The sequence below is a fragment of the Amia ocellicauda genome, chromosome 21 (assembly GCF_036373705.1).
Source record: "Amia ocellicauda isolate fAmiCal2 chromosome 21, fAmiCal2.hap1, whole genome shotgun sequence".
In the NCBI taxonomy this organism is placed as follows: domain Eukaryota; kingdom Metazoa; phylum Chordata; class Actinopteri; order Amiiformes; family Amiidae; genus Amia; species Amia ocellicauda.
The window spans coordinates 10,504,744-10,527,898 of record NC_089870.1 but is presented as its reverse complement, the minus strand read 5'-3'; the positions used below and the strand labels follow the sequence as shown (position 1 = coordinate 10,527,898).

At 45.3% G+C, this 23,155-nt stretch overlaps 1 protein-coding gene across 3 annotated transcripts in view; it reads right to left on the bottom strand.

Annotated features, from left to right (window-relative positions):
* nin (ninein (GSK3B interacting protein)) overlaps positions 1-23,155 on the bottom strand; it is a 41,323-nt gene that overhangs the window by 11,938 nt on the left and 6,230 nt on the right. For 2 of the 3 annotated variants that reach the window (XM_066694907.1, XM_066694906.1), the window contains exons 2-24: positions 21,675-21,889; positions 18,787-18,880; positions 16,612-16,772; positions 11,197-11,242; positions 10,640-10,815; positions 10,331-10,477; positions 9,986-10,153; positions 9,666-9,802; positions 9,301-9,441; positions 8,754-8,928; positions 8,553-8,663; positions 8,128-8,217; positions 7,753-7,891; positions 7,326-7,447; positions 6,545-7,176; positions 4,272-6,047; positions 3,373-3,498; positions 2,974-3,043; positions 2,591-2,815; positions 2,330-2,446; positions 1,870-1,983; positions 1,552-1,665; positions 206-352 (exon numbers count right to left, since the gene is read on the bottom strand). In XM_066694907.1, coding sequence (XP_066551004.1) covers positions 206-352; positions 1,552-1,665; positions 1,870-1,983; positions 2,330-2,446; positions 2,591-2,815; positions 2,974-3,043; positions 3,373-3,498; positions 4,272-6,047; positions 6,545-7,176; positions 7,326-7,447; positions 7,753-7,891; positions 8,128-8,217; positions 8,553-8,663; positions 8,754-8,928; positions 9,301-9,441; positions 9,666-9,802; positions 9,986-10,153; positions 10,331-10,477; positions 10,640-10,815; positions 11,197-11,242; positions 16,612-16,772; positions 18,787-18,880; positions 21,675-21,863 — 5,217 coding nt within the window. In that variant the 5' untranslated portion in view covers positions 21,864-21,889. The remainder of the gene's footprint in view (positions 1-205; positions 353-1,551; positions 1,666-1,869; positions 1,984-2,329; positions 2,447-2,590; positions 2,816-2,973; positions 3,044-3,372; positions 3,499-4,271; positions 6,048-6,544; positions 7,177-7,325; positions 7,448-7,752; positions 7,892-8,127; positions 8,218-8,552; positions 8,664-8,753; positions 8,929-9,300; positions 9,442-9,665; positions 9,803-9,985; positions 10,154-10,330; positions 10,478-10,639; positions 10,816-11,196; positions 11,243-16,611; positions 16,773-18,786; positions 18,881-21,674; positions 21,890-23,155) is intronic. The other variant, XM_066694908.1, reaches the window with a different exon arrangement.

The following is a 23,155-nucleotide window of genomic DNA, read 5'->3' as shown; positions in this document are numbered from 1 at the left end:
TGGTTTGCTTTGATGACATAAAAGCCTCAGAGTGCTGAAAAGCAAACTAAGAAACAAAACGGGAGGCAAACTGGGAAATAAAGGGAACAAATTGGAAGAGGCAGGCTGAAAGGAAAACACTTCTGTTCTCAATATCAATGTGAGATGATAGTCAAAAAGGAAGATGTGAAACATGCAGAGTATAAGATCTCAGTGTGGACTGTACCTTATCATTGGAGTTCTGCAGCTGCTTGTGCAGTGACATCACTTCCTGTTTGAGGGCCTCTTTCTCCTGCTGGATCACACGCAGGTCTGACTTCAGCCGGGCACTCTGCAGGTTGATGGTCTGTAGAGCGTTTTCTAGTGATTGGACCTGCCGCACAAGATCACAACTTCATCACACAACACCGACTCGATCGTAGCAGAGCTTGACAATATGAATTCTAGCAGCACAGCCTGAAGAAATGTTCGGAAAGGCTATACAAGAGTGCTCCAGAATAGAAAAAAAAAACACCTGTATAAATGGGAATGTAAAAATAATGTGATATATTGTAAAAATTGAAAGTCTGCTAAGAAATACACCGATCAGCCGTAACATTATGACCACTGACAGGTGAAGTGAATAACACTGATAATCTCGTTATCATGGCACCTGTCAGTGGGTGGTATATATTAGGCAGGAAGTGAACATTTTGTCCTCAAAGTTGATGTGTTAGAAGCAGGAAAGATGGGCAGTGTAAGGATCTAAGCGACTTTGACAAGGGCCAAATTGTGATGGCTAGACGACTGGGTCAGAGCATCTCCAAAACTGCAGCTCTTGTGGGGTGTTCCCGGTCTGCAGTGGTCAGTACCCATTAAAAGTGGTCCAAGGAAGGAAAAGCGGTGAACCGGTGACAGGGTCATGGGCGGCCAAGGCTCACTGATGCACATGGGGAGCGAAGGCTGGCCCGTGTGGTCCGATCCAACAGACGAGCTACTGTAGCTCAGATTGCTGAAAAAGTTAATGCTGGTTCTGATAGAAAGGTGTCAGAACACACAGTGCATCGCAGTTTGTTGCGTATGGGGCTGCGTAGCCGCAGACCAGTCAGGGTGCCCATGTTGACCCCTGTCCACTGCCGAAAGCGCCTACAATGGGCACGTGAGCATCAGAACTGGACCACAGAGCAATGGAAGAAAGTGGCCTGGTCTGATGAATCACGAGTTCAAGCTGTTGCTTGGCCTCCAAGTTCCCCAGATCTCAATCCAATTGAGCATCTGTGGGATGTGCTGGCCAAACAAGTCCGATCCATGGAGGCCCCACCTCGCAACTTACAGGACTTAAAGGATCTGCTGCTAACGTCTTGGTGCCAGATCCCACAGCACAACTTCAGAGGTCTAGTAGAGTCCATGTCTCGACGGGTCAGGGCTGTTAGGCAGGTGGTCATAATGTTATGGCTGATCGGTGTATAATAATAATAGGTTAAGCAGTTGTGCCTTAGAATTGAATAGGTTAGGAAACTTATCCTAATCCGACCATCACTGAATTTCTCAGTGAAAACAGCGAAAGTAGATGATGAAATGGGGCAGACCTACCTTTTCTTGAGAGGCGCAGAGCTGCGTCCTGAGACCCTGGGCTTGCTGCTCCATGGCCTGGCGCTCATGCCGGAGATGAGACAGCTGGCTCTCCACAGCTCCCAGCTTCGCCACCTGCACATAAACCGGGGAGTTAGACTATTGATGGCGTAAATTAGAATAAAGAACAACTTTACACATACAGTACCTTGGTATGTACATGGTACATATTATAATCTCACAATCAGCTTTCTGTCATGCAACATGCCACAGTGAAAATGCTCGAGCTTAGCCATATTTAAACGGACACAGAAAGGAGGTCTTGGCTCTGTCCAGCACCTTGTCCACACAGCGGCTCAGCTCGTCACTCAGGGTGTCCTTCTCCTTCTGCAGCTTCTCGCTCCTCAGCACTGCGTCGGCGAGTTCGGTGCCGAGGTCCCTCTCAGCGCACAGCTGCACAGACAGACACACAGCCTCAGTTTCCCAGCCCAAGCCAATGGCACAAATCAGCCTACGTGCTCGAAAAATGACTCATTGGGCATTCACTTCAGTGTCCTGCTCAGGAAAACAGAAGAGTTGGTGCCTTTCATTTGGATGTAACTTGTGATGAGGGTGGCAGAAGAGTTTTGCATGAAGGTTACGTTCAGTTGCTTCAAATACTTTGGCCTAATATATATGGAAAACCAGATAAACATATTGTTGCCTGGCTTCTCTGAATGCTTAATACTCTGCTCCAATGCTGTAGTTTAAGCCTACGGAAAATGAAGCCTGTTTCCAGCTCAGTTTGTGCTGAACTCACCTGCTCCTTCAGTGTGGTGAGCTTCTGACTCAGCAGCGCCCTCTCCTGCTCCATTTGGGTATTTCTCTGCTGGGCATCAGCCAACTCACTCTCCAGGCCTGACAGACGAGCTGCCATCTGCCGAGAGACAACACGACTGAGAAAACCTCTACTAGAAAACGTTGTTCACCATGTACATGGTCAGTTCTTGTTTTGTTTTCAAGTTATTCTTTCCTACATGTCTGAGACCCACACCAGGCTGACCTGCTTCCTTAGGCTCACCTTGTTCCTTTCCTGTGCCAGCTCCATGGTCAGCGCCGCTCTCTCCCTCTCAAGCTCTCCCTGAAGGTGATGACGCCGGCCTCCCTCCTTCCTCTCCCGCTGCCGCAGCAGCTCGGACAGCCGGCGGTTGAGCTCCAGCACATCGGCCGCGTTCTGGGCGTTCTTGTGCGACAGCAGCCCATTCTCATCCTCCAGCTGCTGCCCTCGGCTGCGCAGCTCCGACACCTGGACAGCACAGGGACACAAGGAGTTAAAATAGTTTGTACCAAAAAAGACCATTAAATTGCATTCTATTCGTATAACTCAATACAGACGTCCTGGTGTCACCAGTGACACTTTTGATATTAAATCGGAGCAACATGTGACTTGACTTTGGTTTTCACCTGTTTCTTTAGGTTCTCAGCCATCTTCTGAGCGGCCATCTTCTCCTTCCTAATGTGTTCGATTTTGTGCCTGTTAAATAATGGAAACCAATTTGGCATTTAAAAACAACATCTATTACAGTCATACAGATTTTTCTGTATCCTGAAGGTGCTGAAAAATACTGTTAATTAAGATACTGAATTTTCCATGGGTCAGAGTATAGAAAACTAATATACAATGGGTTGAAATGATTAATATTGATCTATTCATCGAAATGTCTTAACAAAATTATGGGTACTTCTATTGCATTTCTTCAGATATAATAAGCTGTTAATCAATAGATCCATCAGCTGATAATGTTGTCTGCCTCTACTGAGCATGTGCCACATAAATGCTCTGGAGGGATGAAAGCTCCTTACTGCATCTCCCCCTGGCTCTCGCTCAGGTCCTTCAGCTTCTCCTGGGACAAGTCCCTGTCGTCCTTGAGCGCGGAGATCTCCCTCTTCAGGATCAGATTCTCCTCTACCAGACGGCCAGCCTCAGTTCTACAGTAGGGACATGTCATGATTCAGGTCTTAAAATTGCAGGTGTCAGTTCCTTACCCCCAAGTTGCCATGGTTTTTGTGTGCATTCAGTTTTTTGCTCCTCCTCCTCTCCAACCAAAATTGCTGTTGAATGTATATTAGTAGAGGCCCACCCAGAATCCAGAGTTCTCCCCAGGCCTTTTTTGACAAAAGGGCTGCCCAGTTGGTAGGAAGCCCTCCCCGCCTGCTAAGTCTCTGGCTGATGGTGCATTATTAAAAGCAAATAATTTTAACATGTTTCTAATTATTATATTTTGGTGCGTCGACCAACTGTTTAAGTATGTCTCCGGGATACAGCCTGTGGAGGTTCCTGGGACTTAATGTGAACTAGACAGAGAATCTGAACATACATAGGTTATACACTTAAAAATAGTTTTGCAAGTAAAAGCAGCATATTAGTCACGGCCCAACAGATTCATTAATATCCAAAGCTCGATTGCAGCGAACGTTGGCAACCTTTTTCCTTAGTCCACATACAGTAGATCCATGCATACCAGGAAGATACAAGCCTATTTGATTTTTCACATCTACAAGAAGGATTGTTTCTAACACAGTAATACAGTCACAGCGATGGCAAAGAGGACTCCCCGGGTGGCAAAAGCACTAGTCTACGTCTGGCGCCAAAAAAGGTCAGTTGCACTAAACAGCCAAGCAGGAACGTAAGGTTAGTTGCGCTGGGACTTGCGTAAAGCAGCAGGATTTTCCAAAATCAGCCATGCCAACTGGTACATTACCTGTGGGCTTGCATCTTTTCTTCTAACTTTTTAGATTTCTCTTGGAGTGCAGTCACATTGTCCCTTAGAGCAGTATTCTCCCTCTCAAACACAGCACAGCTATCCTCCAGCTCTGAAACGGCTTGGATCTTTGCTTCCAGTTGCGAGTTAAGTTCATGAAAGGTCTCCTTCTTGGCTTTCCATTCGGCTACCTCCATAATCTTCTCCGTGTCCTGACGGAGGTTGTTAAGCACCTCTTCTTGTTTCTTTAGCTCTTGGATCTGCAGGCAGAGTTTGGAGTTTTCTTCGGTTATCCTGGCCATTTCCATTTCAAATCCGGCATGCTGGTCCTGGAAGTCTCCTATATCTTGCATCTTCTCCTCGAGATCTTGGACTTTGCCCTCCAGCTGCACTTTTCCCTCCTCTAACCTGCTCTTTTCTCTGATGCATTCGTCATACCTGCTTTGAAGATCCATCAACTGCAGAGCCTTGTCCTCCAGCTCTTTGGTCCATTCCATCATCTTAGACATGTCCAATCGGAGAGCCTTGTTCTCTTTCTCTGCTTGTTCTCCAGTTGCAATCTTTTTGCTATTGTCTTCCAATATATCTTGAAGTTCAACGGTCCTTTCCTGAAGCTGGGAAACCTGCTTTTTGAGCTCCAGGTTTTGCTCGCTAACACATTCTAACTGGCTCTGCAACTCATCTGTAATATAAGCCTGATCCTGCAACTGGCTCACTTTCTCACATAATTCCAACATCTCACAAGTGCAGCTGTCATGCTCTCTTACATTGTGTTCACATTCTTCCAGAAGTTGGGGAATCAGTTCATCTTGCTTTTCCAGCTGGATGAGCTTCTCTTGAAGAAAACCAGCTTCAAGGTCATCAGGAAGGTCTTTTAGCTCAGGGACCTGAGATTCTGTGCTCTCATCACCAGGAGTCATAATACTTTCATTGAGATTTCCTGCATCTCTCTCATCTTCCTGTTTCATGCTAGTGAGCCATTCTGTTTCAGCTTCAAGCTCTTCAATCCTTCTCTTGAGATGTGAAACTGTGCAGAAAGCTTCTTCATTTTCCTTCTTGGACTCTTCAAAGTCCTCTCGAAGTTTTGATAGTTCAGCCGCCTCAGCCTCCAACTCTTGTATCTTAGCCGTGAGCTGGCTGATTTCCGCCACCAGAGCCTCTTTCTCCTCCACTTGCTTCTCTACCAGGGTCAGATTCTTCTTGTTCTTGTCCTCAAGGTCAGTCAATTGACCCTGCATCTCAACCTTTTCCTGCTCAAAGTCTTCCACTGCCTGGTGCAGCAGCAGGTCCAGATCCTCAGCTTTCCTCTCTGCTTGGATCAGAAGATAATCCTTTGCCTCCAAGTTGGTTTGAAGCTCTTTATGTAGATCAGACAGCTGCTTGCGGAGCTCAGTATCCTTAAACTGAGCAGTACTAATGTGATCTTCTAGTTCTTTTTGGAGCTGCTGATTTTTAGCTAACTGCTCCTTGTAGCTCTTCTCCATCAAGTCTCTTTCATTGGCAAACTCCAGGGACGCAGATTCCTTCTCTCGCTCCAGCTCTTCCCGGAGATGCTCCCTTTCTTCTTCGCCTTCCTGGAGGATCTCCTCCTTCTCAAACTCCCACTGGGCCTTCTCCTCCAAGTGCTGCTCGGAGAGATCCTTGAGCTCCTTCTGATAGCGTTCCTCCAGCTTGGATACATCCACCTTGAACTGTTCCAACACAGCTACCTGGTCTCCTGAGAAACGAGCTTCCACTTCCCTGATCCTCTGGGAAAAGTGGTTTTCCAGTTCTTTCCTGCACATGTTAACCATCAACAAAACATTATCACCAAGAGTTCTCATGGTGGAGAGTAATGTACATCCAACTGGATCAGGAAACCAATAAACAGCCCTTCACTTCACAAAGGAATATACATTTCCCCTCATTTTAAATACGTATCTCAAAAGAAAATTAAATATCAGAAAATATACCTTTCCCCTCAGTATGGTGGTAAATAATTGAAATCCATCAAAGCATCGCAGTATTTTAGATAAACAACCAACCAAGTATCATATTGTAAATTTTAACCCACTTTCGATAATTAGAATATGAATGAGAAATCTGTTACAAACATGTATTTTATGGTTAAATGTGAGCTGTCGAACTATTGGAAGTATTCTCTATTTGGCACAGTCCATGTGTTTCAATTGTTCCAAAATCATAGATCTGATAAGGAACGACGGATTTAGGAATCCAATATATTCTTCTAATCTTACCACTGCCACTTGCGTATAACTCCAACCCCCTCTTACCTTTCCTCTGCGGTGTCCTGCCTGAGCTTGTCCAGCAGGCCCGTCAGCCTCTCTCTCTCCTCCCTCTGTTTTGTGTTCAGCTCCTGCACAGCCTCCCGGTGCCTCTCCTCCAGCGAGGCCCTTTGCCTCTCCCACTCCTCGGTCAGCATCCGCTCCCGCTCCTCCTGTTCCCCCAGCATCCTCTGTCGCTCCGCCTCCAGCTGTGCCTGGAGTGCCTCCTCGTGTTGTTGTTCCAGTTTGGCCCGCTCCTCGGAGTGCAGCCTTTCCAGCTCCGTCCTCTCGGAGGCCTGGGTTTGCTCCATGCTCTTGCGCTCGCTCTCTGCATCTCTCAGCTGCTCCTCTAACTGACATACGCGGGCCTGAAGGCAGCTGGTCTCCTCCCTCACGGCGCTGACCTCCTTCACGTGCCGGTTCTCCAGCTCGGCCCTCTCTGTGGCAATGCACTCCTCTAGCTTCTCTCGCTGTGTCTCGCCTGCATCCAGCCACCCCTGCAGGTCTGTCACTCGGCTCTGGGCCTGGCTCAAATTTTCCTGCAGAGCTTGCGTCTCCTCCTTGCATCTCTGAGCCAGTTGGTTCTGCTCCTGCTCGTGTGCTGCCCTCAGCTCCCCCAACTGCTGCTGGAACTCGTTGACCTACACAGTAAAAGAAACAAAATGATTGGCCCAATTAAGTCATTTAGTGTCTAGGCTGGAAAAACACAAAACAACAAAATGAGATGGTTGTATGCGTTTGCACATCTGAATAAAGTTCTTCAATAGATGTAGCGTCCATCCCCCCTAACCTTGCTCTCTAGTTCTGCTCTGAGGATCTCCACGTCCTGCAGGTGCTGGTCCTTCAGCTGCTCCATCAGCATCTCTGCCTCCAGGCTCATGTTGAAGGGTGGGCAGTCCTCAGATCCGAGACCTGGGGGAGACCACACAGCTACTTTTCAAAAGGAGTCTTCCGGAAGGGTGTAAGCATTCAAGAAGCTCCATGACAGAGCAGTAGGCAGACTTGGGGTGACACAAATCAAAACTTTGACAGACCTTTGAACCTGTACCCTATAAAGGTAAAATGTATTTGCAGAAGCTACTTCCTACTGCTTATAAATCACAACACCATAAGGTACAAGTTTGTAATTTGATTATGATTTGTTGGTAGGTCAAGATGTTTGATTTGATGTAGGTCTAGGCCTTTTCATTCTGAGGGCAGAGTTACAGTTAAGTTACCTAGGTCAGACTCGATGCCAGGGCTCTTGTTGTCAAACTCCTCAGACAGGGAGGGGTTGAGGCAGGGCCTGGTGGTCCGGCCCAGGGTGCGATACTCCTCCAGCTCCACCTGCAGCTCATCAATGCGGTCCTGCAGCTCCTGGGCACACACACACAAACATCACACACCGACATCACACTCACTGCAAAACCTAGCCTGAACTGTGAGGAGAAAATCAAAGGGTCTTGACACCATAACCTTCTATCTGTGAGAAGAGGGCTGTGGTCTGCAAACATGCTCTGTTTTGTAAAGGGCTTTATCGGTTAAAAAAACATGACCAAAACATTCACAAGTCTTGTTAATGAAATCTGTGATCAAGGGGCTGTTCTGCTCACCCTGCACTGCTCCTCGTACTCCCTGCGCAGGCTCTTCAGCCTCTCCTCCTGCAAGAAAAACTCGGCGCTGCCCGGGTCCAGATCACCAAACTGAGGGAACAAACCAACAAGGAGGGCATCAGAAGGGGACGCCAGATAGATAGATAGAAAGTGATGTTTTATGAAGAGGAAAAATAAACAACCCTGGTATTTTACTATGACAGCTACTCATGGGTGAGATTCACTTAGATCCTTCTTCTTGGGGCAGTGATTAGTGATGCATAGTGTCAACATTTTTTTCTCATTCGAAAGCTCAGTGCGTATCATTTGCCTAGGATCTAACACAATGATGATCTTTCTACATAAAGAGGGTTTGTGTTCTCCACCTTTTCTCCCAGAGTGCTAGTGGCATGGCACCCGTGTAAGTGCTATCAATGCAGACCCACCTTCTCTTTGAGAATGTTGTCCAGGTTCCTCTGCAGTTTGCTGACCAGGTTCTCACTCTCCACAAGCTTCTCTGTGTTCTCCAGCAGCTCCGCCTCCAGACGCCCATTCTCCTGCAGGCACAGGTACAGAGTGAGGTGACATCATGGACATCTGATCTCCCACCACTTCAATATGCACCTTCTCTATTGTGCTCAACATACCTTCAGTGTGAGCGAGAGGCGATCACGCAGGAAGGCCTCCTCCTCCTTCACCTTCTCCACCTCCCTCTCCAGGTCGGCCCGCTGGCAGCTGGCCTGTTGCTGGATGTGGTCCAGGTCTCGGGTCAGCTCCGCCCGCACCGCAGCCAGCCTGTCCCTGTGCTCCTGCTCCAGTTTGCTACCCATAGATATCACAGAGAACCCCATTACCCTCTTCACCCAATCGTGTTTTCTACCATGTCAATTTTACAATGCCAGTAACACAGTGTACAAGGGATGCCTTCACTCTCTCTACCCATGACAAATTTGGAACAAGGCTTTAGGACTTAAATTGATTGCCTCTCTGAGAATAAGATTTTTTAATTTTATGTATCACTTTAACAATTCTTTCTTCCTGTCTGTTTCTTTTCATGTGGGCTTTCTTTCAAAACACTCTCGAGCAGAGGTCTGACTGCATGAAAGATGGTGCAAGAGTCTTCTACTGGAGGCATCGAAAGCCTCTTAGCACACAGTGTCCTTCAATGGTCAGAGAAATGCAGGCCAGGGTTACCGTAGGTTGTGGTCATTCAGGCGCTCGATGGCAGAGTGATGCTCATCCACCTCGGTGGCCATCTGGGTCTTCAGCTTGTCAGCCTTCTCCAGGTCCGAGCGTAGTTTCTCCTTCTCACGCAACTCACGGTCCACACGCTCCCTGATAGACAGGCACACAACAAGACCAGTGCAGTTCAGCGGAGAGTCGCTGTTGGTGCCTCACACACCAACACCAACCTCAACCTCAACAAGAAACAAAGCAGGATATGGTTCTTAGGCACAGATTATTATTATTTTATCATGGACGTTGTCATGCGCGTGTAGATGTATGTGTGTGTACATGTGTGGAGAACTGTCTGTCAGGTCGGGGTGGGTGGCACTCACAGTAGGTGACGGATCTCGGCCTTGAAGCTGGCCAGCACAGCCTGGTGAATGCCGTTCTTGGTGATGAGGAGTTCGTTCTCCAGTGCAATGGTCAGCTCGCTCAGGTGCACCTTCCCCTCCATACTGAAATCCAGAGCCTGCAACACACACACCCCAGAAGAACACGTCAATGCTTCAATTCACATCCACCTGCATATGGTATAAGACCTTAACGCTAATTCAGGTTAATAATCTCAGGGAGGATGTCTCAATAATGGCAACACTGGTTTCATCATCAACCAGGTGAGATAATTAACTTTGTAATTGGGAAGCGGCCTTACTTCCAGGATCTCTGGGCTGTTCTCGATGCCCTCCACCTGCCAGGCATCCAGTAAACGCTCGGCAGCAGTGTAGCCCGAGCCATCGTCCAGGAAGGAGAAGAGACGCAGGCCGATGGTGCTGGTCATCGCCGATGGGGTGGCGGTCCGCCTGCCACTCTCATCAAACGGCTTAACAGACAACACAGTATAAAATTTAGAAACCTGGTGAGGATGTTAACCATTAGACAGCATTACCTCCCTCTAAAACCCCTTCAGCTTTTAGTTCCATAGTAATACACAACAGTCCATTTGCAGATTTGGAGCAGACGGCTGTGACCGAAGGGTTTGGAGAGCAGGGGTCAGTACCTGTGTGGAGTGGTGTCTCTTGAGCTGTCGGTAAGGGGTGGAGGCAGAGGGAGTAGGGGGCTTGCTGTGGTTCAGGACCCTGGACACAAAGTCCTGCACACTCATCACCCCATCACTGTCCAGCTTCTGAACAACATCTTCCATCACCTGCATCAAAACAGTGGACAGTATTTAAATTAATTGCCCTTAATGATCCTAATTTGACTACATTCCCATAATTACATCTCCATTATAACACATGCAATCTGCACTATTATTACTAAAAACATATTTTTTTCCTGCAGCTGTTATGTGGGGTGCTGTGCTCACCTCCAGGTCCAGCTGTTCACACACAGAGAGCAGATCCTTGGAGCTGGCGCAGCCATCCCAGGACACCCCCAGCGCCTCACACACTCCCTGCAGCCGCTCCTCAAGCCAGTCTGGCGACGGAGTCAACCCTCCGCGGGGCGTGCATGGGTCATCGGGGTTCCAGAGGTGCAACTGACCTGCAGGGACACCGGAGACAAGAACATAGGTGGTTTACAGACTGAAAGAAGAGAACCTGGGAAAACAGTGGTCTGACCAGAAGAACACTAGACCGCTACAGGACAGAGGACTAATCTCAGTTTAACCCTGCTCTGGTACCATAAAACAAGTTGTTGACAGTACCATTAGGGTGGGGTGACAGAGACCCCATGGTACCACAGCAGGGTTAAGCAAGGAAACAATCCAGTGAATCTGTAAAACATCTAACTAATCTTTGAAAACGTAAATGAAATAATTCCTATAGGTGATATGTTTTAACTATGATTTCTCCAGCTAATTAACTACTTGAAATATAGGTTCTATCACATCATCAGGTCTATTATTGCTCTATCTATTCATACCTTCGGCTTCATACTCCTCGATGCTGCGAGTGGAATAGTCCCGGTGCTGAGGAGAGAGACAGAGAATGGGCTACATTAGCAGAAAACTGGAGCAGATGAAAATGCCCCTCAAAACATCCCATACTGTGGGCCATACACTCACCTAAAGGATTATTAGGAACACCATACTAATACTGTGTTTGACCCCCTTTCGCCTTCAGAACTGCCTTAATTCTACGTGGCATTGATTCAACAAGGTGCTGAAAGCATTCTTTAGAAATGTTGGCCCATATTGATAGGATAGCATCTTGCAGTTGATGGAGATTTGTGGGATGCACATCTAGGGCACGAAGCTCCCGTTCCACCACATCCCAAAGATGCTCTATTGGGTTGAGATCTGGTGACTGTGGGGGCCAGTTTAGTACAGTGAACTCATTGTCATGTTCAAGAAACCAATTTGAAATGATTGGACCTTTGTGACATGGTGCATTATCCTGCTGGAAGTAGCCATCAGAGGATGGGTACATGGTGGTCATAAAGGGATGGACATGGTCAGAAACAATGCTCAGGTAGGCCGTGGCATTTAAACGATGCCCAATTGGCACTAAGGGGCCTAAAGTGTGCCAAGAAAACATCCCCCACACCATTACACCACCACCACCAGCCTGCACAGTGGTAACAAGGCATGATGGATCCATGTTCTCATTCTGTTTACGCCAAATTCTGACTCTACCATCTGAATGTCTCAACAGAAATCGAGACTCATCAGACCAGGCAACATTTTTCCAGTCTTCAACTGTCCAATTTTGGTGAGCTTGTGCAAATTGTAGCCTCTTTTTCCTATTTGTAGTGGAGATGAGTGGTACCCGGTGGGGTCTTCTGCTGTTGTAGCCCATCCGCCTCAAGGTTGTACGTGTTGTGGCTTCACAAATGCTTTGCTGCATACCTCGGTTGTAACGAGTGGTTATTTCAGTCAAAGTTGCTCTTCTATCAGCTTGAATCAGTCGGCCCATTCTCCTCTGACCTCTAGCATCAACAAGGCATTTTCGCCCACAGGACTGCCGCATACTGGATGTTTTTCCCTTTTCACACCATTCTTTGTAAACCCTAGAAATGGTTGTGCGTGAAAATCCCAGTAACTGAGCAGATTGTGAAATACTCAGACCGGCCCGTCTGGCACCAACAACCATGCCACGCTCAAAATTGCTTAAATCACCTTTCTTTCCCATTCAGACATTCAGTTTGGAGTTCAGGAGATTGTCTTGACCAGGACCACACCCCTAAATGCATTGAAGCAACTGCCATGTGATTGGTTGGTTAGATAATTGCATTAATGAGAAATTGAACAGGTGTTCCTAATAATCCTTTAGGTGAGTGTATGTATAAGATATGTATCACGACTCTAAGATAACACTTGTTATTTTCTCATTAATCAAAAAAAATAGTGAAATTGTTTGTTTGCTCAAATTAATAGCCGAAAATGCTTTATGAATCTGACTGAATCATAGGATCTGGAATTCTCTTGTAGGGATTCAGAGCACAAACAATTACAAAACATACAGGAGGTGTGTTTTCTGGACTTAGATCTTGGAAAAGAATAGAGCGGGACATGTGGCCCTATCACCAGATCACTGAGTGCTGACAGCAGCAATCTTTCCCAGTTTTTGCTCCACCCTGCAGACAGAAATCTGCAGTGAAGGTTGCATTGCATCCTAAGTGGCCCTGATTTATGCACAAATCACAAGTGGCAGCCTGCCGGCAACGAGCAACAGAGCAGGGAGTGATTTGGACTGGGTCAAATTATTTACTATGCAAGGAAATAGACTGTAGCCTCAGTTGGTTGTTTTGATTGTGGAGGGCCCTATTAGGATTACATATAAGCACCAGCCGCTCAGCGCTTTCATTTCCATGGTAACAGATTAACCCTAAACCTGCACCGAGCAACAGCACAGCTAAACACACTGACAAGAAAAAAAGATTTAAAAAAGAAATGTAATGACACAAGCAACTTTGAATTGTTTTACTTAAAAAGGAAACCTGCATGCAAGTATTCTCTGTTAATTTGTAAATATTACTGTCGCCAGCAGACCATTAAATTCCCTTTTCCACTTTAAAAGATTACATTAGCATAACGCACTCTGTAAGTCATGAAACATTTCATTTTGTAGTTCTAAACAGGCTATTCTGTGGCAGAGTCTAGAGTAAAATTATCATTGCATCTAAAGGAAAGAAAATGAGAGAATAATTTTAATGCACACTGAAGTAATCATCTTTACTATTGCCTTGATAAAGACTTTAATTTATATGTAAAAGTAGAGATCATCTCCCCATGTACAATGATTTGTGCTACAGGGTGATTGCATTGGTCCTACAGACAAATTACTGAAAATAAATAAACTAGGACGAGCCTGAAAGGGTTACTTCTTATCCTACTAAGTGAGCTGACATTTAGATTGACACAATGGAGACTCCCCCCCACCCGCCTCTTAGAGCGACCCAGCACACATCAGCTGAGACTATTTTGGAGGGGGGGTTAACTCAAAGAACAACAGAGCCTTTGTGATAGCACCGGGCCCACACAGGTCAAAGGTCATGCAGAAGCAGCCGTGAAGTGCTGAATCAAACCCAGGGGCTAATGCATCTTGATGGGGGGTGCAAAACAACACCAGGCATCCCCCAAAACTCAGCATTGTTATGCTGCTGATGCAACTCCCCTCACACACACACACACACACACACACACACACACACTCCCTCACCAATGCCAAAGACAATGTAGCAGGATATAAACAGGGCTTTGAAGTGCTGCAGCTCTATTGAAGGAATAGAATGTAGAATGGGGATTTTAATAAACCTAGACATTCTTATTATATACAGCTTGTAAAACAACAACAACAACACTGTCATCATCTGCTGGGAAACTCCAATTTGAAACACAAGCAAAACTGGAAACTCTGAATCTTACACTGAATATAATACAGCATATTTTAAGACATAATTTTTGAAAATTAATATTCACAGATGACTTCTATATCAAATATTGAGTCTTTAATGTTACACCATCATAGATTTTCTGAAATAAGAGTCCATTCATGGAGTCTACATTAAGGATTTATTGTATATTTAGGAATAATGGTTTATTTTAAATAAACTAATTGGACTAAACATTCAGTTACAATACTGAAATGAACCAAAATGTTGGAGGAGAATTATACTGTATTGAAAATTAAATTGTCATGGACATTTTCTCTCTTGCATTTAAGTTTTGTTTTGTTCAGTCCTTCTAAAGTGGGGAGCGGGGGTGCAGGGTGACCCCATGTGTTATCCAGCACAAGCCCATTGTATTCAGACAGACTTCAGGAAGGATTGCCCCACTTTAGTTCAGTCCTACAGCTGAGCAGATGGCATGCAGTCCCCTCTGACCCGCAGACTGTGTACAGGCATCTGCGAGGGGACTCTTTGTTCATCTGTCAGACCTCCTTACACCCTCTCCTCACAGCGCCATCCCCAATCCCTGTGCCCATCTGCTCCACACCATCCCCGTTATTGTTCAGCCTGGCTCTAATTAGAATTATTTCAAGACACGTTCCATTGTCTGCCCTGGAATGTTTGTCTTGGGTTTTACCTGGGTTTGACATTTACCCACAAAGCCACTCTGCTGAGGAACTCCCCCAGTCACTCCCTCCCAGCGAGACAAAGAAGCAGACTTCTGTTATTAACAAATATGGTGGCTATTTAAATTGGCACGTGTTGCACAAGACAAGTAAAATAATTAAATAGGAATAAACCTCTCATTTATCTAAATCTGAATATGTTCCTGACACAACTGAAGTGCTTCACAGCAGGTTAAGTGGTTGTTCCTACTTTTATTACATTAATGGGTTATTTACCTACCTTGAAAATATTTTTTACTTAATGAAGGGACATTGAATTTGAATTAACCTAACATCTGAAATCTTTATTGTGAACTGTGATTGTACTGGCGAAAGGAGAGACCTGATGCTATAAACAATTATATGACATCAATATCAGTATGGGTAACTAGGCCCATATAAATCTACAGTTATCCTAACCTTAACAAAAGCAAAAGTTTACTTGGGACTCTAACCCTAATCTAACCTAACCAAAATGTAATCTATTTTGATCACTTAAATTAATTTTGATGTAATATTAAGCTAAAATACACAAAATAATGCTCTCCGATATATAATTTATTTTGTAAACCAGTGGGAATAGGGAGGTTAGGGTCTTTGCACACTGTATAAACCTAATCTCTCTTGGCCTTCCAGTACTGTACAAAGCATGCCCCCCTCAGACACACGGATTGTCTAGTCCGGAGAGCAGGACACACATCAGTAAACACCACCGAAAACACCAGCCTGCCTCACCAGAAAGAAATACACACACGCCACCATGACAACCAAATTCGCACCACGGCCGAAGTTCAGTTCAAACTTCATTCCCAGATACAGGAAGTTACATATATACTTTAGGAGGGGCTGACAGTCAGCCTGCTACAGAAACACAGTGAGGCACTCACAGACAGCTTTAAATCCACTCCAGTATGACTCTTTCAGTATACTTTGACTACACCGAGTTATACAGGACACAGCAATTGTTGAGAATTTTTCACTTGCTTTTCTCTTTCTTCTTTTCTTTGCCAGTGATGTCCTGCATTTATGGAGGTATTTGTTTTCTCTACACACAATGCTGGAATCTTTTCATGGCATTCAACTATCTGCCTTGCTCGTATAAATAGACAAAGACGGCATGACAAGGTTATGCAATGAAGAGAGCCCTTCGAGGCGAAGCAGAGGATTGGGCGAGTGTCTGCGCTTTCCTTTTCAGACCTGACTTGCATACTTTTAAGCTGATTAGCTAAGAATAATATCTCATCAGCCTTCGGTTAGTATGAAAGATAATTAGACAACCGCTAATTCCAGGTATAAGATGCATATATAAAAGTCTCAACACCTCTTTATTGTTAGTTAAAGCTGCAAGAGGCAAAGGAATCCTTCCCAGAAATAACTAAGAGTGTTTCGAGAAAGCACTGAGATAATAGGAGAAACCTTGAATGGCTGGACAGTAAGATACAGCTTATGGGCTTATGAGTCAACGTTCCCACTGAGACGGCTTCTTGCTTACAGACACACAGACAGAAACCGTCATGGTTGTTTCGATGCGGCATCCAGCACAGTATTACTGGAATTCCAATCATCTGTGTTTATCATGTATAGCGATGCAAGATCAGGGTCAAAAACACTTTCTATAAATACTTTAATTTGCATCTCCCCACGTCTAGAAGAAGATTCATTCCCCCTCCAGTGTTATAACTCATTACGATGGCTTTAATTCTTTCTTCTGTGCTCTTGTACTTTGTGGCTGATGTAAATATCGCTACCACAAGCACACAAGGAGTAGTGCAACTCAGATTACCTCCTGGTCCTTCTGCCCCGTGGCATTTTGGGTGTCCGCAGGCTGGTCTCCTGTGTCGATGACCTCAGAGAACCCCGTGATCGAGTCCGCAAATTCAGGAGTGGACCGCCGGCCATAACGTTTACCATCCTTCACAAATTTCGGGTGTACCTCTGTGCAGTCTGTGGAACAATAGAGGGATCATGGATTTTGTTTGAGAATCTAACCTGAAATAAACCACAAGTTGAAAAGGCCCATTTGTATTATCATTTCAGAAAGTCTGCTATATTAATACCTTGGTCATTAACCCTCACGGTTCAGGATTTTGAACCCAGTATTAAAGAGATAATTATTCTTCTTAAGACACTGTATTTAATCCCCCTCTTCTCGGCCCAGTCCTGGTAATTCCACAATATCCTCCCTTCATTCTGACCTCCCCTCCTTGTGCCCTATAAATTACGCCTTGTTTGCTGGCACACAAAAATGCATACGTCAACAAATCCCGTTTAGGACTGAGAGGATCAATGTACCGGATACTCCATGAACTGCGATCACAAGGAGTGAGGTAAGGCCACATTACATCAGTTTCTGTTCCAAACCCGGACCAAGAGCGTGTTGTACTGGAAATGTACTGGCTGATACAAGCCAGAGAAGAGAGAGATGTACAACGGAGGTGTGAGAGATAGTTTAATTATTGATTTTTCTTTTCTGCTTCATGAAAGAACTTTGCTATATTTAAGCATGCTATGAGGGAGCTTCTGTCAGGTATATACACCGATCAGCCATAACATTTTGACCACTGATAGGTAAAGTGAATAACACTGATAATCTCGTTATCATGGCACCTGTCAGTGGGTGGGATATATTAGGCAGCAAGTGAACAATTTGTCCTCAAAGTTGATGTGTTAGAAGCAGGAAAAATTGGCAAATGTAAGGATCTGAGCGACTTTGACAAGGGCCACATTGTGATGGCTAGACGACTGGGTCAGAGCATCTCCAAAACTGCAGCTCTTGTGGGGTGTTCCCGGTCTGTAGTGGTCAGTACCCATTAAAAGTGGTTCAAGGAAGGAAAAGTGGTGAACCGGTGACTGGGTCATGGGCGGCCAAGGCTCACTGATGCCCATGGGTAGCGAAGGCTGGCCCGTGTGGTCCGATCCAACAGACGAGCTACTGTAGCTCAGATTGCTGAAAAAGTGAATGCTGGTTCTGATAGAAAGGTGTCAGAAAACACAGTGCATTGCAGTTTGTTGCGTATGGGGCTGTGTAGCCGCAGACCCGTCAGGGTGCCCATGCTGACCCCTGTCCACTGCCAAAAGCGCCTACAATGGGCACGTGAGCATCAGAACTGGACCACGGAGCAATGGAAGAAGGTGGCCTGGTCTGATGAATCACGAGTTCAAGGTGTTGACTTGGCCTCCAAATTCCCCAGATCTCAATCCAATCGAGCATCTGTGGGATGTGCTGGACAAACAAGTCCGATCCATGGAGGCCCCACCTCGCAACTTACAGGACTTAAAGGATCTGCTTGGTACCAGATACCACAGCACACCTTCAGAGGTCTAGTGGAGTCAGGGCTGTTTTGGCGGCAAAAGGGGGACCTACACAATATTAGGCAGGTGGTCATAATGTTATGGCTGATCGGTATAAGAGTGAGGCCAATTTACTTTCTCATTTTCTCAATGCCTTCATCCAGCAAATGTGCTTGAAAATATTCCCCAAGATGCAATGGAGCCAAAAAGGTGATGATGGCTTTTTGACTGTAATGCCTATTTTTCAAAATCCCCCTCTGACACCACCCCTTCGAAATGATTTGAAAGCACTCTGAATTTGAAATTTGAAAGAACCCGTTCATCTTAAAACATTCATTAAGCTTCCTATAAACTATTAAAATAAATAATACAGACAAAATCCCAGCTCTCTACAGAAAACACATCAGTAAGCAGCCCTACATCTGAGCACACAGCCCTCTGTACACAGTACCATAGTGCCCAGTAGAGCAGGCCTGAACATGTCTTTGTAGAAATGGAGGGCAGTGGAGCAGACTTGGTGTGTTTGGGATTGATAGGAGCTTTTTAATTCAAAAACTCCTGGGAGACCACAAAAACACAAGAGACTGACCATACATTTAAAGACACACTTACCTATAAGAACACAATATATGTTCTGTTTACAATCAGCTCAATTTCAGATGTTTACCTGCTTCCACGCAGTCCTCTTGGTTTGGCGAGTGTCCTTCTAAAGTGTTCGATAAAAGAAGGATCAGAGCGTCCTTGAACTGCTCAAAGGTAACCTACAAGAAAGAGGATTTCTGAATTAGCGTGCTTTGTGAAAGCAAGCCACACTAAGTGACAGGTATCAGGTCAGCATGATGTTCTTTTGCTTATAGTTAGAAACAGTGAAAACAAGTGGGAAAAAACTAAACAACACACAGTAAAATTCAGTAAGTTATTTATGCAGTGTGCCATCTCCTAATATAAGCAGAGAATTCCTTAGCAACAGGTTGCTAACAGGAGATCCCCCACATCCACGGGGGAATATCTGAACCAAAGGTTGCTGCACTGGACAGAAGCTCAGAGGCGAGGGTACTCGAGAGATGACCCCTAACCTTTCAATCTACTCCAACCTCCCCCCCGCATGGAGGCCAGCCCAGGAGTGGGTGTGGCCCACACTGGGGATTTCTTTCAGCCCACTGAAAAGCAGAGTACTGCAGCTGCCAGCTCTGACATCATACATATGCATATTGCCTTTGTGGAACGTGACATTGTGACTCCGAGAGCTGGAGTGTGTGTGTGTGTGTGCTGAGTAGCTGCTGCCGAGGAGCTCCTTCGGCCCAAGTGAAAGCGGTCCTATTGTGCAGGAGGCGGCTCCGTCACTGCATCCCCCTCTGTTCCAAGAACACAGATGTTCCCCCAGACCTCCTCTTGGGACATTAATGTGGTTCATGACTGAGACGGTGATTATCTGAAGGACAGACATGCAGGCGGCCTGCAGCAAGGACTGCACTGCCATGTGGGGGAATGAAACCTCATGTTGAGCTCGTCCAACCGAGGCTTCCCTTGAGAAATGAAAACAAACCACAGTGGCCAAAATACTGATGCCTACTGAGTGTAGAAAGGAATGCTGCAGCATTCAGCACTGAACTGGTTTTCTAGGATTGCCATTCTATTACAGTATTAGCAATATCTCTAGGGACCCTATAAGAGAGAGTAATTTCACCTCATCCCCAGACCAATTCTATTATTATTATTATATTTATTAGGTTGACTTACAATTATTACAATAGATCTCATAATTCTTATATACAATTACCCATTTGTACAGCTGGGTTTTTACGAGAGCAATCAAGGTAAAGTACCTTACTCAAGGGTACAACAGCAGTGGCCCCCACCTGGGATTCAACCCACAACCCTCCGCTAAAAAGCCCAGAGCCCTCACAGCTAATCCGCACTGCAGGCTAAAAGCACGGACTGAGGTGCTTGTGTATTACAATTAGCCTGGTAATCCTAGTAACCCACACCTGGGAAGAGTCAGGACACAATTCATTTTCAGAGAGAGAGGCTCCCTCGGCAACCGGTAGACAATGGTCTGTGTGGACTTCTGCTGGAGAACAGCTGCCGTGATCTTCCTCAGAGGAGATGGGTGCTCAGAGCAAAGAGGTGCTGTAGCTGGGGCACTGCCATGATCCGCCTGGGAAAGTTTGGTCAAGATGACTGTACCTTTACCTCAGGGAGTATTATTTATTCTAAGGTAGCAATAGCGGCCCACTATAACATGAGGACGTGTATCCGGAGGTTTATGTCTCCAAAGACACCTTCAACACATCTCTTCTGACCAGATGGCTTTCTCCACACATAGCTTCACCTCCATCTATGCCTTCCCAAAGCTGATTACCATGAACCGGAGTTGCTGACAACATTAAAACGAGCCGGCGAAAAGTTAATAAGTAGTCTGAGGGGATGTGACCCTGCTCAAGAGACCTCAATGTAAGAGGTTCTGTGGGGGGGAGGGCAAGAATCAAGTGTGTCAAAATGCAAGACAAACACTTTATTCTCATTTTGATGTTTGTGGTACAACCAATCTGCAACTGCAACCAAATACAGAGATCGTTTAGTGCCCTAAAAGTACATAATATGTTCACAAATATTTTCTTTCAAGAAACACTTCCCTCTCTAGTTTTGCAGGGACTTTGAAAACAGAGAAGCATTCTGTGGTGATGAATCATCATATTGCTTTTAGTCTTGCAGAACTCCTTCCAAGCATATTTCGGCAGGCCACTAACAGGAAGTAAGCGCTGTTTACTCAAGAGATATTATATAGGACTAATGACAATTCAAAGAACTGAATATATGAAGACTCCAGAAACAGAAACCATGAAAGTTGATTAAATAACAATAGTGAAATACTGGTAGCTTTTCTTTAATAACTGGTCTAACGGTCTAGAAATACCATTCACAGTCTCATCTGGGATGAAACCTGACTTAGACATTTAAAAACAAAAATAAACAAAAGCATAGCGATTTTACATCAGCTACTACTTTGCTCTTATACATACACTATAGTACTTTGCCTTGTACCTCTTTCATAAGCCTTAAATACACAGTGTGAAGACCACAGAGCACGGTGTGTCCATATCAGGCGCAATGCTCTTTGTGTAGCTTGTGGGTTGGGAATGCAGTAGACAAAAGCCTGTTCTGCTCAGCACACCCTTCACACAAGACAAAGTACAAATCATGGGCATGAAGTGTGCCCGACCGCCACGCTCTCGCTCAGTGATTTATAAACACAGGACTCCGGGTTTCCAGAGAGACCTCCATGGGAACCACAGATACTGGCTGTCCAGACAGAGCCATAAAACACACACTGCTCTCCCACAGTAATCTCAGCATGAAAAATCTGCTTAATTAGTTTGTTGAATTTCATGTAAATACATTATAATATGCAAACTTATAATGAAGAATACAAAATTTTACTTTTTTCCAACAGCAGGCCTTTGCAAACGTTTATAAGAACTCGTGCCAAAATGAAAGCCAGTTTGTGGATGCAGGGGTTATTCTGCCACTCCCCTGGCAGTGGCTGGGCCTTACCCTGCCAGTGTGATGGTCTTCTTGCGGCAACAGGGGGTGCAGAAGCGTGGGTGCCACGTCCTCAAGATGCAGGGCCTGGCACAGGGCCGAGAGCTCTGCCTGGCACAGCGAACCCGAGCCACTGGCGTCGAAACTGTCAAAGACTTCCCTCAGTTGAGCCTCGTACTGGTCCTGCTGGGCTTCGTCCATCCCATAGCACAGCACCCCCCACCTGCCTGCCAACACACACAGAGAGAGAGAGAGAGTTTCAGAAACCAAATTCACTGGACATAACTCTCCTCATCCCTCCTGAGATTGGGCCTTCTGTGAGTGCCTGGATACTGAGAGATCAGGGGACTTATTCTAATTGCACATCCACACATTGAGATAAGCATTCAAGATTTTATAGAAAAAAAAAACATACAGTGCGTTGCCTCCCATCTCTACAAGTGCTGTATTTTAATCTTGTGTAATACCACTGAGAAATGTGGATGGCAAACATGTTAGAACATGAATTATCAGCTTTAAGCGATTTCTATTTGTATTTCCTTAACTGCCACTTATTTAAAGATTGTTTTGCGGAAGAAAAAACATCTCATTGAGGATTTATATCCAGTGCAGCTTTCTTGAATCACCAGTGTACTTCTAGGATTTCAGCAGCTGTGTCCATACATGCTGCATCGAGTCCTACTCAACCCAAGGCACATCCCAGCATCACCAAATAACAAACACACACACACACACACACACACACACACACACACACACACAAGAAAAGCAGTGTAGTCTAAATCAAACAACTTAACTACCTGATGAAATTCCAAACAGGAACCTCCGTGAATATTGCACAATTCCAGAATCAGAAGAGAGAATGTACAAAATAGAGTCGGAACTCAGCTAATAAGGACTAGAGAGAAGTTCAAAACAAGGTGAGTCACTTGCCTGGAGGGGTGAGCAACTGCCTGCCACCCCAGCACTGACAGAAACACCCAGTCTAAAGAGCCAGCCTGCAAGAAGGCAGTGCGAGGAATTAACGAGGTGCTATAAGCATACACCGAAAGGGCAAAATCAAAGAGCAAGTCATGGCCGCTTAACTTGTTTTTAGACCATCACACCAGACTTAAGCTAACTGCCACTGTCACGGCTGTGTTCATGCAACCTCATGCAATACGCAGTCGATACATGGAGAATTCAGTCAAAATGTACTGAACTTCATCAGTCAGCTCTATCTTGATGCATAATCACTGAGTTTGTGTCACTGACAGCAAATAAATATCCGCTTCCTCGATTAAGTAAAAGGTAATATGGCTTTATTTTTGTCTTCCATTTTTAGCAGACAATGAATTTAATTTCAATGACATAAGTAACATTTTAAATCATAACCACATGTCAATCAACTTCCCAAAACGACCAAAATAGTATCTTTCCACTCACTGGGTAAACACAGGAAATCTCTGATGAATAAACAGCTGCCATAAAGTCTGGAGGGACTCATGGGTGGG